The sequence below is a fragment of the Phalacrocorax carbo genome, chromosome 4 (assembly GCF_963921805.1).
Source record: "Phalacrocorax carbo chromosome 4, bPhaCar2.1, whole genome shotgun sequence".
Lineage (NCBI taxonomy): Eukaryota > Metazoa > Chordata > Aves > Suliformes > Phalacrocoracidae > Phalacrocorax > Phalacrocorax carbo.
In genome coordinates this window covers 49,412,149-49,430,646 of record NC_087516.1, presented here as the reverse complement: position 1 = coordinate 49,430,646, position 18,498 = coordinate 49,412,149, and the positions used below count along the sequence as shown (strand labels likewise).

Here is an 18,498-nt window from a genome sequence, read left to right as displayed (position 1 = left end):
TTATGTTCATACTCAAACTTAACTGATTTTTTTTTGGTGATTTTGTTTCAGTTTACATCAAAATACTAACAAAATTATTATTTACACCATACCCCTGACATACTTTAAATTAGGTGGTTTTTTTTTTTGTTTTGGGTTGTGTTTTGTTTGTTTCTAAAAAGTACATTGTATAAATTTGAGGGGGGGTTGTTTTTTGAAAGGTGAGAGGGGGCTAGGTATTCTATTACCAAATTAATGATTTAGAAAAAGAAATTGGTACATAGGCTTAGGAACAACGTTATTCCACAAGAACACTTGCCTGCTCCACTTTTTTATTAGTCAGTATCACTGCTTTCATTATTCTTTCAGGTTTTGCTGCTGCTAAGAGTTAAGAGCACTCCTCCTTCCTGAAGGATTTGGAAAATATACTAATGTACACCGGTGCTAATATTCAAAAAACATTTTCTTTTTACTGTAAAATGTTAGGTGATATAAGTAGCAATGAAAACGTGAATATTTATTGCCAAATTCTTATTGCAAATCAGTAGTTCTCAATCATTGCATGCAATTTACAAGGTCCTTAGAAGCAGGATACCATAAGACTTTATGTCATAACTTTAACTGAATGACTGACTGGCTAACACTTTTTTTAACCAGTATTTTGTCAATGAACTCAATATAACCTGGCCAGAGGGAAGAACTCAATGTTTCTGTAATATTCCACCCTACTTTTTCATTACAATGTTTTCATCTAAATGAACCAAATATTCTCAGAGAACACCACATACGCACAATTGCTTACCTTCCTTCTTGCCTGCTTTGAGAAGGGAAATAGTATAAATAACCTCAGGAGGGTCTTAAGTGTATGAGTTAGCATGTAAAAATATTTGTAAAGAAACACCTTGATCTTTTGAACATAGTCATCAGAGCTCTATTCCTTAAAATATATAGGAGTATTTGCTCATATCAGATGCATGCAAATAATTTGATTAACAGTAAAAACAGTATAGTTTTTGTGGACTGCAAAAATTCTTCATAATGATCCCTTCAGGAAGTACAAATCTTTGCTTCATTGTAAAACTTTAAGTTAAATACACAAATTATTTTCCAAAATCCAGAGTTAACAAGGATTAAGAACACAAAAAAATAGTAGTTTCCCACCTTTGTCTTTATGTAGAATGGTGATGACTGGTGAATGGGCAAGTCCATGAGGCTATTGGAATTTGTGACACTGTTACTGTTGGCATGTTCATCTTCTCTACTGCTGTCATCAGACTGATCGAAATCATCACTCTCCTGGTCCATTTCCTCCTCCTCTTCCACCTCCTCCTCTTGATCACCAGCATGTTCTTCATCATCTTCCTCTTGATTACAGGTGGATTCTTCATCCACTGTAATAAGTCTATTGTTATTTTCTTCTAACTGTTCCTGCTGAGACTCATGCCTGTCATCAAATCCAGGTTCTCCTCCTCCTATCTCCCCATTCCTCCCAATGTGCTGCTCCTCTTGTTGTCGTCTTTGCTGCTGCTCCTCCTCTTCTACGACTCGATTCATCTGCTCCTCATCTACTTGGCTTGAGGAAGCATTACCTCGAAGAGATCCACCAGTTCGTCGCCTCTTGCTGCCCACAGAGAGCAGTTCCTGATTCATTTCCAAAAGCCAGCTTGCTACTTCTTGGACCTTGGCTAGGCTATCTGAAGATGCAAATGCTTTCACATTCTAAGGAGACAAAAATAAGTGAGACATTACAAAAGTTACATTTTTGATTAATGTATTAACAACTTATTTCATTTTATTACTCCTGACAACTTTATATTCCAAGGAAAAAAGAATAATTTCTACTTGACACAAAACTGGAAAAACCTACATGGATTGCAGACAACTTTGTAGCAATCTATCATTGCTTATCTGTCTGATCATGACCTCTGTAAGCACCAGATTCTGCAAAATTCAGAAGAACTACCTGCCCTCCTAAGAACCCACAAGAACCATTAACATTCATGTTGAGAAGATCCAAGTATATGATAAAAATTAGACTAAGATAATTTTCAAATGGCATTATATTTCCCCCCCTCATTTCATTACAGGCTTGATCTATTACTCAGAAATTATGAGCTGCTTTTATGCCTTGAGAGCAGGCATATTTTCAGGTGTAATTGAATGTTTCATTTCTTGTTACTATGATTTCCTTTTAGATAAATTAAAAAGCTAACCCCCACTAAAGAACATAGCCTTGTCACTTCCAAGTCTTAAACTGGCCACCGAGACACCCAGTGGTGGAGAGTAGACATCACTGGGTAGCCAGTGCAGCCCAGAAATGGCACATACCTTGACTGGCAAAAATCACTGTGAGCAGTAAAGCTCTCCAAACTCTAAGAAGTTACAAGAAGTGTTAAATGAGATTCTGAACAGTTAAAAAAAAATGCCATATTTAGATGTGTGTGTGAAAAGAAATTGAAAAATACTAATGCAATTTCCAAATTATCCACACATTCAGCTACACAATATACAAGAGCAGAGGGATATAACACATTCTAGCTATATCTTAAATTTTATATTAGATTTCCAGCTATAGAATCTTTCAGGCCGGCGCATCCTGACTCCAGTCCCCCTAGGTTCAAGTGATGTGTTAAGTGAAGTCAGACATGAACTCAACAAGTGGTCAGATTCACAGGTTGCACACGAAAACGTGTAAAGAGAAGATAACTTTTTCATACTGCATAGAACCACAGTGCTTGGGTGTCCATAAGCCACAGCACACTATCAGCAGGCTACACTGTGAGACTGAGATTCAGAAAGCCCAGCAATACAGTACTGGAAGGGAGCACAACTGCCGACTCTCCTTGGAGTAGGAGCAGTGAAGGATGAGCAGTGAAATGTATAAGTTTCCATGAGTACTTCAGCAGAAGAATATATTCTCCCAACCTCTTCTCTCCCCCTTTTTGAGGAAGTCCTCTATCTCTTATAGTGAAAAAAATAAAACCCAAAAACCTAGAGCCTTGGATGATGGAGGTGTGGAACAGATAAACCCCAGCTTTGCTCCATGACATTCGTAAAAGCATTCAACTTACTGGTGAGGAGGGAAGAAAGTATCAGAAACTATAGCTCTAAGGAAATTTTAATTGTGTTGTACCATTAAAGTCACAGAAACACATTTACAGACGTTCTTCAAGTCTTGCATTGAGGAGGATTCGTAGATGGGATTCTGTACACTTGTCCCCTCTTCCTCGGGAAAACATTCCTTAAATCCCAAAGATGTGGTTCTCAAGTTTCCACATACCTACGCAAGTGACAATCACCCCCAAATAAGAGCTCATGAGCTCAAAAGCTGAAACATGTTCCAAAGAAAGTGCCCACTAGTGATTAGCTCCAACCAGTGAATGAGAAGCTAATACTAAGAGACAGCTAAGCTCCATGCGTCAAGGCAAGGACACAATGGAAGCAAGCAGAGGCTGTCCTGACGCCTGCTTTTACCAGTGGAATAAAAGCATTAGGGCACTGGGGTGCACACGACCCAAACCAGAAGCTAATGACTCCAACCTTGAGTGCAACAGGCATCAAAAGTAAATGCGTTTAATTTTCTATATTTGTAGTAAGTAGCACTTGAGAAAGAGTGCACTCCTCGTGGCATTTAAAGGAAATATTTTCACTTAATATTCTTCCCCAAAGCCTGGAAACCATCACATATTGGAGTGATGTTTAATAACTCCATTTCATCAAATATCAAATTCTGTTGCATATATAATCTAAGGCTACTACAACCTATCTATTTAGCAGGCTTGCTACACAGTTTGGACATTATGAACATGACAACACTACATCTGATTTTCTCACAAAAAGAGAAAAGATACAGATTTTCTAAAGCATTAAATCATGTAAAAATCAGTAACAAAAAGACCAAACATGAGATTTACATCTTCACAATGTAGCAATTTTAGCTTCCACCACAACTGATTCTCTAAATAGCCATGAATTAAGCTTGAAAGCTCTAATTGCATTTTTTCAGTATCAACAGCATTATTTCAAAGATATGCATCAATTATTGGTTTAGGACTTACTTGATAAAACTGCAAATGCTGCATTTGTTTCCATAATTTAATACATTCAATTTGTATCTATAGGAACCAACATGAAAGGTCAGCATTGAAATATTTAAGTAATAAATGCATGATTCTGCTAAGTGCTTAAGTGACAAAACAACACTATTGTTACTGTTAATATACAAATGAAATTCCAGCCAATTAAAAACATGAACATATACTAGTACTTTTATATATTTTTAATTATTCCTACATTTTTGTAGTGACCATCGATTCACAAAATTAGCTTGTCATAAGTGATTTCAGTTTTACCCTGTATTTGCATTAATAAACTCAACTTGGTTTTTCCAGAAGCCTATAAAATGCATTACCAAAATTTAATTACAAGCAGTGTTACATCAGAAATCAGTGTGCAAAGAGGTGATGTATTCATTAACGAACAGATGGGTGTACATTATCAGAGATTTGAAACATTAAAGCTGCCTTCTGTCACGTAAGTGTTTTCAGAATTAACTACCGTCAGCTCATACACAAGATACAATCATATCCGTCTATAAGGTAGATAAGGAATAAGACAGATTTTATTATTTTGCAGGAAGAAGTGTATTTACAAATGAACCACCAGAGAACTAAATTGCTGTGTTTTCAGCTAGTACAGTGTCTGCTTCATTTACACTCTTAGAGCCCAAAATGATTCAAAACAGCTAAACCCCAGCAGATCCATAGAGAAAAGCTGTTGCTTTCGTACCCACCTCAGACCACAGAGATTTTTATTTTCCAGACAGACACCAAAACATTGCAATGTAGTGGCAATGTTTTGCATAAACATGCAAAACTCATTAAACTTGGTCAGCAAGTCTAACTTGGCAATCCTCAGGTAAGTTTCATAACACTTGCAGACCATCATATGGAAAAGCAAAATACAAGGAATCCCTAAGGAAAATGGACATCCCTGGGCTGATCCAACTCTAAATTCAGAGTTGATGAATGCACCCCAACCACCTATATTGGCGATTAAATGCTACTTAAGCAGAGTTCTTCAGCTTTATCCATTAAACTTGCACAGGAGGTAGATTATAAAAATAACCCAGAACAACAGTTGCTCAAAACCACCTATAAGAAATGCTAAGCAACACTGGGAAACTATGGAGAAAACTCCTAAGGTTTATCAAGTACAACTGGTTGCATTCTGTGCTGAGAGAGGGCAATCACTTCACTTCTTGCTATACTGCTGAAATATCTCTGTCCCTCTAGTAGATACAAAAGCTGTTAAACATTTTTAACCTATAAAAACGTAACTATGAGAAAATCAGGAATTCTCCATTTGTACTGCTATTTTTTATTATTCCTATCACTTGAAACTGTAAAGCAAAAAAAAAAGGAAATGAGGTGCATGCAGAGAGGTGGGGTGAAGGGTAGAGGGTTCGGTTGTTTTTTTTAACAAAGTATAGCAGAACTTAAAAAGGTTTTGAAGAATTTACTTTGAAATTAGAGAATGAGACTGACTTGGATACTGACCTAAGTCATGCTGAAACTGATCAGGACAGCAATTAGTGAAAAGACAGAACAGTTACAGTCACAATATGGTTTATGGGCAGTAGGTGCTCCTAGAATAAACCTTTTTGAGGTTACAGATTTGGTGGAGACAACTAGACTAACCAAAACTTCTATAGATATTTTATTAAATCCTAACATATAAATATAAATATTAATAAAAACATTAGTAAAAAAGCTGAGATATATTAAATTGAGTAATACTGAATTATAATTGGGTAAATAGAACATTAAAAAGGAACATTCCACCCAAGCTAAGGATCTCCTCTGATTTCAACATCCCAATCTACCTTCTGAAAGGAAAATAAAATCCTTATAAGCACACATTACCCAAGACTGAAACTGGCATGTTGGTAACTTAAAGCTAGGTCTACACTAGCAAGCAGTGCAGGCCAACAGAGGCAGACACGCAGAGCTGGGTGGGACTCAGCACCCACAGGAGATGGGCTCTGGGGAGCGGAAAGGGCTGTTATTTTCAGACCAGCTCTGATGCCCAGGGCCTACACTGACCCTCACAGCTGGAGCACATCTTCTGGTTTAATTTCACCCAGAAGGTGCTCTGGGACAGCTGGGCTTTAACTCATTCAGCTGGGGAGCAGGTACACACAATCAGGAGTTACACTTGAAAAGTATGCTCTTGATCCAAATCCAGACTAACACACCAAGGGCAAATGCACCTAACAACGGGTACAGGAATGACGGGTACGCCCAGTGCTGCCAGCCACCTAAGACCTGTTAAGCCCATTTGAAAAACATACATACAAAGAGAATTAAATGCAGCATCATGCAGGTAGAAATAAAAAATGTAATTAAACACTAAGATTGTGGACTATGTTCTTTAAAAATTTGACCCTGTGGCCATGATAGCTAACAATGCAAAATACGACAATCAAGCAACCCACATGCTGCATTAAATAAAACAATAGATTGATCTGATTACTGGCTATACAGTTTGTCTATGGGAAAAAGTTTTGAACAATAGCAAAGTAACAAAACAATCAACATGCAATAACTGGAAACTGAAACTACACAAAGTCAAATGAAGAATTCACCATCTTCTTTTAGCTCATTGCAGTGGACCATTATTCTCATGCAAGGACTTCACAAAGACAAAATACTTCAACTAAAGCCACAACTTAAACAGAAGTTATGAGCTTTAAACAAAAGTTACAGGGGCATAATTTTGCTGCGTTACACAGGATGGCAAACTTGATCATAGTAATGGACTCCACATCATAGAACTCTGAGCTGAATACATTTTACAGAAGAGGAAAATAAACAAACTTTCCATATTTCTTCAGGACAAAATGTTGATTAGAGGAGGATTAACATACAGCTTTAAAAACTTGCAATAACTTTTCATCAAAATAAAATACATCATTAACTACGGGTCTCATTGTAAAAGTATGCATGCTTTTCCTAAGAACAATAAACTACTTCCAAACATATACACACCTCAAATATCTCTGTCAACTCCATTATGCACAGCTCCAGAACAAATTAGCAGCTAAAAGGATTCTCTGCTCCTGCTCTGCTCTGTCACCCTGCCCAGTTAAGCTCTGCCAACACTTTGTGGAGAAGCACACAACTTCTGTTAGATTATAAATTCTCCTGCTCCCTTTCTCACTCTCTCAAGATACTTTTAACAACCAATGGTTATTTTCTCAGTGCAAAGTGGTCAAAGTAACCAACACTAGATGTAAGTACTCCCCTAATTACTTACTTATGTCAAACATAAATCTGACAGCACACAAAACACTAGATTTAGTATTCATTAAGTTTAAAAAAATACCACCATTAAAGTTTCCTGTGCAAATTTAATTAAGCCCAGCTGCCCCTAATCTTCTTGTGTGGCCACTTTTAATTATCCCCCTTGTTACTGTAATCTGGCCCCAATTTTGTATCTACCTTCTGAGGCTTTTCAAGTCCTTGCACCCTCAACTCCTCTCCTAAATGTTTCTGAACAAAGACAATTCCAGTCTTCCCACCACATAAGGTCTACTGTAAGATGCCTCTCCCTTCTGTTCACCTGCTTCTATTAACCTTACAATCCTATTTCCACAACCCTTATCCCTTCTCCCTATTTCATCATCCAAATTTACTTTTCTCTCCCAGGACTGCCTCTTAACACAGCTCCCTCTCTAATCCCATGCCTCTATCTCCCAATCCCTTTTTAGCCTGCAGTGCTACTTTACAGTTGCAGACACTCTGCTCCTTTCTGATCCATTCCCCACAGAAAGTGAAGGGATTTTAGATGGGACACAACAGCTGATAATACATGGACAGTAAAAGCATGACAGAGCAATGTCTCTTGCTATCGGTTATGGGGACGAACACACAGCAGCCATTGAAAAAAACTTGGCTTTAATTTTGGGCTGGAAAGAAAGCGGTATGGAGGACCAATCACATAATCCTACCTCTTTTGGCAGACACAGGTAAAGTATTTAATACGGGATATAATATGAAACAGCACACGAAACCCACTAAAGAATGAAAATGCAAAAAGTAAGTTTAGGAAATGTGTAATCACTACAAGAATTTACATATGTTTATCAGTACTTAAGCTGAGTGGCATGATAAGGAGGTAGAAGAGAGATTAATAGAGCTTTCATGAGCAAAGGTTTAGAAGAAACAACTTGAGCTACAAAGCAGTCAACATACTTATTCCTTACATTATGATCAAATACCTATGATCATGTCTCATTACTTTACTAAGAAAGCAAGAGTCCAGCACTCAGATTGCATTCTTCTGACCTTCAGCTACATTCATACATAAATTTCCATCTGCAGATGTCCAAATTCATCTGCTGAATCAAGTAAGATTTTTCTGTTCAGTAGATCTTTGTCCTATTAGTGTGGAAGAATAAGTTCTTCTATTTTATGGATCTATCATTTCTTCTCTTACATTTATTTTTTCCATAGAGTTTCCACACGATCTCCATTGGGACACATTTAACATCATCACAGTACATTAACTTTTAACGTCAATTCTTTATTCAGAAACAAATGATGTTGTATTGCATGAGTAAGAGGATGAACAAGACTTTTCAGCCATCACTGTAAAATCCCAGTCTCTTTGATACAGGTTCACTTAACCCTCACAGACAGTGACCGTGGGTAGAGTGGGAAAAGCTGCAAAATATGCACCGTGCTTCCTTGCTGTGTACAGGCACACGCTGACTCATCAGCAACACAACCACCTGCAGGGTTCACGCACACACAAACACAGAATTTGAATGCGTTACAGATCAAATGGATTCCGTGGATCCTTTCTGCAACAGCAAGGCAAGCGTCAAGTCTTAATGCTTTAAACCAAAACCCCTTTTCTTCCCTCCTCCTGCATTCGCCTCAAAAACAGGACTGCTTTGGCTGAAATCTTACACAGAAGAGATTAACTCAGAAAGACTTCTTGTGGAATGTGTATATGGGAATCAATCGAAGTTAAAGTTATAACAGTTTTTAACGCTCTAGCAAAGAATCATGCTATAAAATGTATTATTAGAGACCTGATGACAAAATTAAAGCAGTCATCACATAAGAGACAGGAAACCACTGATTTTTTTTTTTCTGTAAACCCTTCTCTGTAATTCATGACCTTAATTCTTATATTTGAAGTGTTAAAAAAAAGCCTGTATTTTCATTGTTTTAAAAAGAACAACATCATAGCAAATAATTAGTGAATAGCATGGTACACAAGTTACGTTTTTACATTAAATTTTGACACTTAAGAAAATTAGAATTACTGTGAGATACTGTGCTAAGGGTGGTGTGGAGATATGAGGGAAATGCAAACCATGAGGGAATTGCTAAAGCCTCCATAACCCAGTAAAAAGAAAACTGTATTGAAAAAAAAAAAATCAAAATTCCAAGTCCTTTTCCTGAAAGCCATATCCCGACTGACTAGTTATTAATACCAGTACAGTGTTATTGACAAGTGGGGAGCTCATATCCGTTTCAAGAATCCTGTTCATACCTCTTCACTCCCTGAAAGCCAAGACTAATAGTAAGAGTAAAGAAGTTACTCATTTTTAATTCTGCATTGTTATGTTTTCATCAAGAAGAGTGAATGGATATAATTTAGAATAAAATCATTTAAACTCCTTGAAAGGTATAATGGGAGGCAACAATCCACAGTAGGAGGAGTACATTATGACTGATCTTACTGTGTTCATATAAATAATCATGTTATTTTTAGTAGTTATATTAATAATTACTGTTATACAGAAGATGGCTGGTTTGTCTTTTCACTAACAACGCTAAAGAAAAAGGATTAGGCTGTAAAATGTGACAAGTTAACTATCATGTGCAACTAATGAAAGGCTTCTCTCCCCTTTCCCTCAGAAAAGGGAAAGCAGAAGTAAAAGCTTTGAGTTATTTAAAGGCTCCCAAGTTTTCCAGCAACTATTGAAAACAAAACAGGCAAGTTCTCCATATAATCCTCCATGCCTCCACTAAATCTTTAATATCAAGCAGTGTCCATTTGCTCATTGAAAGGACCTCAACGCTAGAAAAATAAAGCGCATCACTTTCAATTACTGTCTTATCCTTTTTGCTTTAACAATTGTACCATTACTTGGGTTCCTGTATTAAAATTTTTACCTCTCTAAAAAAAATTCTTACCTTGCATAACTAATTAATACCTGGGAAGTGAGTTTTTTGTTGGTTGGGGGTATTTTTGTTTGTTTGCTTCCCTCCCCCCCCCCCATTAGATTACTACAAGATGTCTATACCACTATTACTCATGATATAGCAAAAGTACACTTGTTTGCTCAATTTAGAACAGCAAGTTTCTATCTGTTAATATTTTGGTCTCATGTAAACTATGCCTTCTGTGCATACGAAGAAGGAAGAGTTTCTTGCCAAAAGCAAACATTAGATCATACTTACAGCAACATAAACAGAGTATCTTTAGTTACATTAGTTGAGAATCACGGGGGCTGAAAAAGTCTCAGATTAGAAAAACAGGCAGGCAGTTTATTGTACTCTTCAAATTTAAAGATGCTGTTGCATGCCTAATTAGCAAAGGCTAGAAAAGTAAAAACAGAATCATCCCAACTCTTTACTTCTTGATAGATACACATGTAATACAGAATTTCTCTACAAAAAAAGACCATGAATCCTCTTACAGTGCAACAGAAGACTAACCAATCCTTAAAACTTAACAGGTTTGGATAATTCGGGGGCTGAATTTACCCTTCTTCCCCAAAAGTAAGTAAATGAGGTTTGTGGGTCAGTGGTAGTTGTGATAGCTTTCCAAGCTGGCCCAAAATCTCCAGAGCCCTAAACACTGTGTTCCACTTTCTGCACATACCTTTCTGCCCCCAAACCAGACCACCTTTATTCCCTATAAGAAAAGTCCTCATGGTCAGTTTTACAGCATCGTCAACACCACTGCATATGGGGACCTCCCCAGCTGCCTGGAACAACAGCTGCTTAGGATGGTTTTATGCAGCTGTAGGCCTTTCATCCATAGGTAAGGAGCGATAAGGATGACACTGCTTTCTAGTAGTAAACTTTGGTTAAGCTATGCTAGGGTGTTACCATGTCATGGAAGGCTGAGTTAACACACATGTTAAGCTACAGGTACCAACAGAAGGAACTGGAAATCTCAACTATGAAGTCCAGAACTATCATTCAGTAACAATTAAGGAAACAAGCAATGTGATCGCTATGCAGAAACAACTACTTTTTTTTCCCCAACTATCTAGGCAAACAGGGATTTTATCTAATGGACAAGAAGCAAAATCCAATCTCTAAATGCTGAAATGAAAAAAATCCAAAGGCAAGTAACCCTGAGGACAATTATTCACTGTAATAACTTACTAGGAAAATAGTAAATTCATCACCTCTTTAAATCTTAAATTAGAAATATACTCCATCTTAGTTTAACACACACGTTCAACAACTGCAGAACGTGCAGCATGTGTGCAGCTACCAAGGCACGCTTAGCTGACCACCTCTCCCTGGGAATATACACAAACAAGAGCTGCCATTGTCATCTCCTCTCTGCTCCCACAGTGATGTACAGGCAAAATGTTTTACCAAACTGCTGATTAAAACCTGCCTAGTTCCAGCCCAGAGTTATTTCACAACCACCAGGCTTAACATACAGGCTAGCATAGTATGGCAAAACAGCCTCAATACAAATTTTTCTCAGCATCCATATCATCACTGAATGCGGCACTGGGGCTGGGATCCATTTCCAATCGGAAGACCTACAGACCTTAGCAGTACGATATGCTACACCACTTTACGAATCCATTCACATAGCCTGTTACTTAGCGTGGTGCTGCTTTGCGAAGCGGTATCATAAGAGCAATACATAAGTAACTTCCAAGCAGAGTTGCTCATTATTAATGCAAACTATTCTGAAGGCAAAGGCAAAACAGCATTTGGCAGCAATAACACTGCCATTAAGACTTTTGGTCTGAAAACCTCAAAGTGCTTTATAGACCACTCAGCTGACTTCTCCGTCTCGGTTTCTTTCCTGTCCACTAACCATAAAAGTAATTTTGGGTCCATTTCCCCAAATTAGGGGTTTTACTGATACTGAATTGTAATTTTACCAGATGTCTGGCAAAACGGTAGCACGATTTCTTGGACTTAATCTCCAATTCAACTAAGGCAGAAGTGCAGCACAAACAGGCAGACATGCAGAACAGCAGGGATTGCCAAAAAAGGGTCAACTTAAAACACAGAGCAGAAAAGGTGGACCAAAAAAAGGTCATCTTTAACTGAAGTGGGGGAATAGACCTGAGGACAAAGAGCAATTAAATTTTGTTGCATTTAAACTTAATTGGGTTAAATTTAAATAGGAGGAAGGGAAGGAAATTAACACCAAGTACTAAACCCTCCCCTACCTCAGAGCTGTTTAAGATACCTCTGATGTGGAATGACAGCACAAACAGATGGAAACACATATACCCTTTACACTGAAAAGCATTCTAGTGGTTAAAAAGATGGCGACAGCAGGACTGAAGTTGTCAAACATGAGAATCAAGAGCAGTGACTACTATTTAAAAACATTTGTATTTGAACAATTTTTAAAAAGTTTAAAATAAGTACCCCGTTACAGGCAGCTCTTATACTACCTCTAATCACCAAGAGTAATCATCTCCCTTTACTCCCAAGAAGCTTCAAGGCACAGAACAGTATTTTCAAGCCTCCTAATAATGACTAACGAAGCAAAGGAGAAGCAATGCAGGTTATGCCATGAAAAGTGCAACCTCTTCATTTTGTTCTGTCACAGGCCTCTGCATCAGACTAACCCTCTAGAAAAATGATCGATTTATTGTAAAAATAAATAATACCCTAGAGATTAAATAGCGATCCATTAATTCGAACATTACACTTTTTTTTTTCCCCAACTTTTTAAAATTCCCAGTCCTTCTATATTGTTCCAAGTATACAACAGGACAGACAAGGGAAAAGGAACAAAACCCCCAAGTCTTGTCAAGCTATCAACAACATTTTCTATCTCAAGATCCATAGTGGACAACGCTTATTCCAGGCTACTGCTAAAAATACCTATTTTTATTTCCTGATTTTGGTTGCCTATTCTTCACAAAAAAGTCTGAAGGACGATTATCGATAATATTCAGCTGTCATGTAGTCCTAATTGTTAGGAAAAAAAAATGAAGTAATTCTATCAGTACTGTTAAAGCAGCTGGGAGCAAAAGGCTGTAATATATTATGGACAAAGATAATTTCTTATTTGTGTTTAGTTCAGCAGAATTATAAACTGAATTTCCAAGATAAGAAAATGTAACTGGGGATCATGTTGGGGTAGAAAACATGTTTCATGCAAGCAACACAAGATAATAAGACTGGTGTATTTTACCATTTTGGTGGGGAAAAAATACAGCTCGGCCTTATTCCTGTGAGGTTGCTCTAAAAGAACAAGGAGTAATAGGCTTTATTCTTAAAATACATATCTGTCCACAGTCCCAATTCATATCTTATGAAATGTTCAATCAGATTTTGTGCAGTATCCGCTGGGTAATATCGTCTCCATTCTGAATACTGTATTTTCAAAGATGAACTCCAAATCAATGAACTCGTTCAATGCCTTTGTATGAACATCTGATAAGGAGACTTTGACCTGCACTTTTTTCTTTGAATAAAAGCAAGAAATACAAAGAGAAACAGAATGGCAGCATTTATCAGAGTTGCTGAAATCTGTTAATACACTTGTTTGTCTACATTTTCAGCATCTTCAGTAGTAGAAAGACGTAAGTAAAACAAGGTCACATACAAAAAAAAAAAAAAGGAAAAAACAACCACACACAACACACCACAACCCCAACCTCCCCTCCCAAGCACAATTATAGTCTCCACATGATATTAAATAAAGCGCAAATGCCCTTCTCGTTAACCTCATGTCTCCAGAACACTGCCTACCACACATTGGTTCCTAAGTGTTATATTCTCTGTGTCACAGGGAAGCTTTCCGGCAGTAGGTCTTAAATGTGACCTTGCAGAACAACAAAGCGCTTGCTGACAAACAGCATGTGAGATTGCCAGGTTTGGAGGAAGATGATATCCCAACTTGTCTAAAAGAATCTGGCCCCAGCCCAAACAGACTCTTAGCAGACTCTACTGGAGAAATGGAAATGGTTGCAATTATTGTTATTGATTTAATGCCCTTAAAATGGCTCTCTGAGAATCTTATTTCAGTAACCAATTAAGCAGTATGGTTCAGCAGCAGGGCATTTGCCTAACAACCTACAGAAACCTAAATTTGCTTGGCCAAAATGTCTCTGGGGCCAGGAAAGTAACTTTTTTGCATCTGCACAACCAGAGGTGAAGGTAGGTGCCTAGATAAGAATGTACGGTGGCCTACAATATTGATGCCAGGCAGGCATTTGACTTTCTTTTAAATCCTATAGAGCCATCAACTCTAAATATTCTATGCATCTGCTCTACAGCACTTTCCTACTACAGAAAGGTGGTATGAATACAAGCAGTAACTAGAGCCAAGTCCAATGCAGGAAAACACTGGCCACAGATACAGTGAACAAATAAATGATTTACCTGAACTACCAACTAAAAGAAATATTGATACAGCATGTACAAATATAAACAATCTTAAATTTTGAAATTGGGATCATAATTTGAATGGATAAAAAACCAGTTTGTAGAGAGATTCTTTTCAGAGATTATTGTAATTTAAGATGTCGCTACTGCTCTGCCACAGTATATTTTCAGTGGAACATTACCAAAGACAAATGAGTGCCCCCTAACCCATTCCAGACAAAATTAGGCAAGCCAACTTAAACTCACCAGTTTCCTCTAACTTATATGATGTTGCTGGCATTGGGTTAAGAATGACCAGTGTGAACTGTCATGAGGACAGCTGACCTTACACCCTTCCAGCAGAGAGCCCATAACAAGCTAGGGACCAATTAACATCTTACACCACTGCAAAAATAAACACCTACCCATAAGCTTAAAGCTACGCTTTTCAATAAAAGCAAGCCATGCTTCTTTGCTAGCCACATGGATCTAAACCTGACTGTTGACAGAAGTCTCACCAAACCACCATTCTGTCAGAGTTGGCCTGCATGGGTCACCATTTCTCCTGCCTATGTGGAAAGGCATGCAGGGCTAGGACCACTTCTCTGCAATAGTGAGCCCATCACACCATGGCAAAGAGGAAGAGGCCCCAGTCCACCTTTACTGCAGGCCAATCTACACTCCTGACACTGCAAGGTCATTGTCAGTGCAGATTCACACAGGCAAAGAGTAACCACCCGCCTTCCCAGACAGCAGTGCTAAACAGCACCAGCTGTATCGATCAAACACAGACTGCACTACTCCCCGTCCAAACCTAGTGCCTGCCCTTGCTGCTACATCAGCTGCGTAGTGCACTGCAAGGGGGAGCAGCTATGCTGATCTCGGACACCAGCACGTCTCTGAAGCAAGGCGATGAAGTTGCTCAGGCCCTAAGTGAAGTGTGTGTTGATGTTCAGAGGGAGAGACTTGCCAGATAACAGGTGGAAATCCAAGGCAGCCAAGATGGTACAATCTGTGAGAAGATGGTTTGTCTCCTACATGCCACAGGGACCCACAACAAAAATAGGGGAGGGAGCCTGAAGAGTCAAACCCTGTTGACACAAGAGAACTGAGCTCTGGATGCACTCAACAGGCACGGCATATTTCTGCATTGGCTGTTCATTTTCTAACAGAGGAAATTGTTCATGAAAAATACTTGTAAAATAACTGACTGATCTAAACTGATTTTTGAGGCCATTATCCAACTAATTCAGAACATGGTTTTATCACTGCCATGTATGAGCGATGTGTGGAACAGTCCAGCTGCTAACAGTTGTATTTCACTACAACTGTTTCTACTGATAGAATGCCGAATTGGATGACTTTCTGAATAATACATTGGTTGTTTGTAGCAGCCACACCATCAAAAACAGGGCATCTATATTTGTCCTTACAGGAAAACCTGGCTGATTAGGTTATGTCCTATGGCAGGCACAGCTTGGAGCCTGCAAAATGGACCTTACAGTAACCATTCTCACCGCAGCAGCCCAAAAAAGCTTTTAGTAACTGTAAGACACTCTCACTAAATAACTCAACTTTTCAAAAGGTCCAGTCCTACATTGAGGAAAACAGAATATAGTACAAAACATGCTGGCAATGTAAAGTCCAAGTCCATCATGACCTTCTAGGCTGTGTCTGACTTAATTTTTTCATATAATCTACATGTGGGCTTCCATGTTCTCAGATGCAAAGCTGATTAACAAATGGTACCATTCTGTCCAAAGTTCAGAAATCACTTTTTGGTCACCAGGACATAGGAGTCAGCTATTTGCCCAACAGAGGCAATGATTAGGTATAAATTGTAAAATGTTATCAAAAACACAGTTGAACTTTCTAAGGTATTACATTCCCATTCCTATCATCTCGACATTTGGGAAATATCTGGCAAATACATTTTCTTTTTCCAATAAGAATCGTGGAAAGTAACTAGGCTCTAAGAAATGCTTTCATTTCCTAGTAACATTACATGTAGATCATATATTTTTATCAAAGCCTGGCAAGAACATATTTTCTACTTGTAACTGTGCAGGGCTCATGTACTGAAACCCATTCCCATGGAGTTCATAGCCAACCTCAAAGGTGTTGCTGTTAATATGGGATGATGGTACCAACGGGGCGTCCACAGATCCACACTTACTCCTCAGACACTAGTGAGATCAAGCATATGTTTCCAAGATACCTCATCTTCATGGGTGGGCACTGACCTGAAACCCCTAAGCTCTTTTAGGTGCTACTGCTATCTTGTTTCAATATGTGAAATAACTGCTTTGACACTGCGAGCACCAACTGTTTGACGACCATAGCTCACTCAGCTCCAGCACTCAATCAGTGTTGACCTCTCTGTTGAGGAACTGACAGTTTTAAAAGTACGGGTCAGCTTAAATTTAGGCAGCTGTGGTTCTTTTGGAACTTCTGGTCCAAAGCCACGTTTTACGCAGTGGCCAAATACAGTCTTGCCTTCCTTGATTTTTTTGCCTTGGGGGTGGGGGCGGGTGGGGGAGAAGAATCCAGCTGTACATCTGGCCTGGGAGGTGGAACTGTCCCAGAGAGCAACATTTGCCATGCTCAGCACTAGTGCTCACCAGAAAGAAATCTTAACTGATTTGGAGCTGTCTGTTTAAATGACTTGTTACAAGTGGACAGGAGGAGGCAACTTAAAGTCTAATTCCAAGTCTATTCAGTCCCAGATGATAAATTTACAACACAAACTCATTCAGGCAACTTTTTCTGAATAGTCATATCATCTGGAAAAGGCTTGACCCACAGTAGCAGGATAGTAGGCTGGACATACTAGGTCTTTCTGCCACTGGTGAAGGAACAGACTGGATGATGAGTACTCCATCATTTATACCCCAACAAGGAAGTATTAAGCAGCTCAGATGCAGACACCATGCATCAACAAGAAATGGCAGACTTCTAGAAATCACATTACCAACCTCAAAAAAGCACATGATTTTTATAAGCTTGTACAGAAATTCTCTTAGTTATGCAACAGAACTTGGTGACAAGTCTTTGAAAAATGGAAGAAAGCTTCAGCAGATTTCCTAGCCGGGCTTCTTTAAAATATAACAAATCAACTTTAAAAGTCTGACAGCAGTTTAACAGGTTTTTTTGAAAGATCATTTAGCTGGTCTTTTTCCTTTTCAGTTGTGTGCATACAGTTCTAGTGGGAACTGAAATATCAGCTGAACTTTTTATAACCAGAGATATACTAGGACTAAAACAAGCATCACAGGGAAACTAGCTCACTGAATTAAAAGAACTGCAACAGAGCACTCATACATTAAAAAAAAGTTTAGAATAGGTAAGGACTAGCAGCTAACAGAAAGCAAGTGCTCAGCAAGCTCCCCAGCACGCTTGTTCCGCACAAGGTTTATTCTGCTGTCAAAGGAGACTTCCTGACACATTAAAATAAGCTATTTAAAGAATCTTGCAGGAAGAAGTGTGTAGACAGACATGCATACACTCCTCCTGCGGCACAGCTCAGCCTCCCACCCCCAATCTGCTTATCACTGCATCCAACCAGATCTCCCGGCATACCTGCGCACATAAGCATCACTAATCCGCTTCGGTCAGAATGAGCCAGGTTAGCTTACAAGTTTAAATTCTCAGCTAAGCAGATTCGTTTTGCCTGAAACGGATTAGGAAGCATTCGCACGAGCAGCTCCACAAACAGATTAGAGACACGAACAATCTCCTTCAGCAGCGGGACAGGGCAGACAGCACGCGGCTATAACCTGCGATCAGCCCAGCTGAACTTGACTTGAATGCCTACTGCAGCCCAGCAAAGTCCGCCTGGGAAATTAGTAAGAGCGCACTTCAGATTCACCGTCTGTTCTGTGCACAGCTTCCCCATGTTGATAAGACCCAT

General features: G+C 38.7%; 1 protein-coding gene across 2 annotated transcripts in view; it reads right to left on the bottom strand.

Moving 5' to 3' along the window:
- The window catches only part of FBXW7 (F-box and WD repeat domain containing 7), a 190,657-nt gene that overhangs the window by 104,454 nt on the left and 67,705 nt on the right, over positions 1-18,498 (bottom strand). For both annotated transcript variants that reach the window (XM_064449876.1, XM_064449878.1), the window contains exon 2: positions 1,141-1,698. In XM_064449876.1, the coding sequence (XP_064305946.1) occupies positions 1,141-1,629 (489 nt within the window). In that variant the 5' untranslated portion in view covers positions 1,630-1,698. The remainder of the gene's footprint in view (positions 1-1,140; positions 1,699-18,498) is intronic.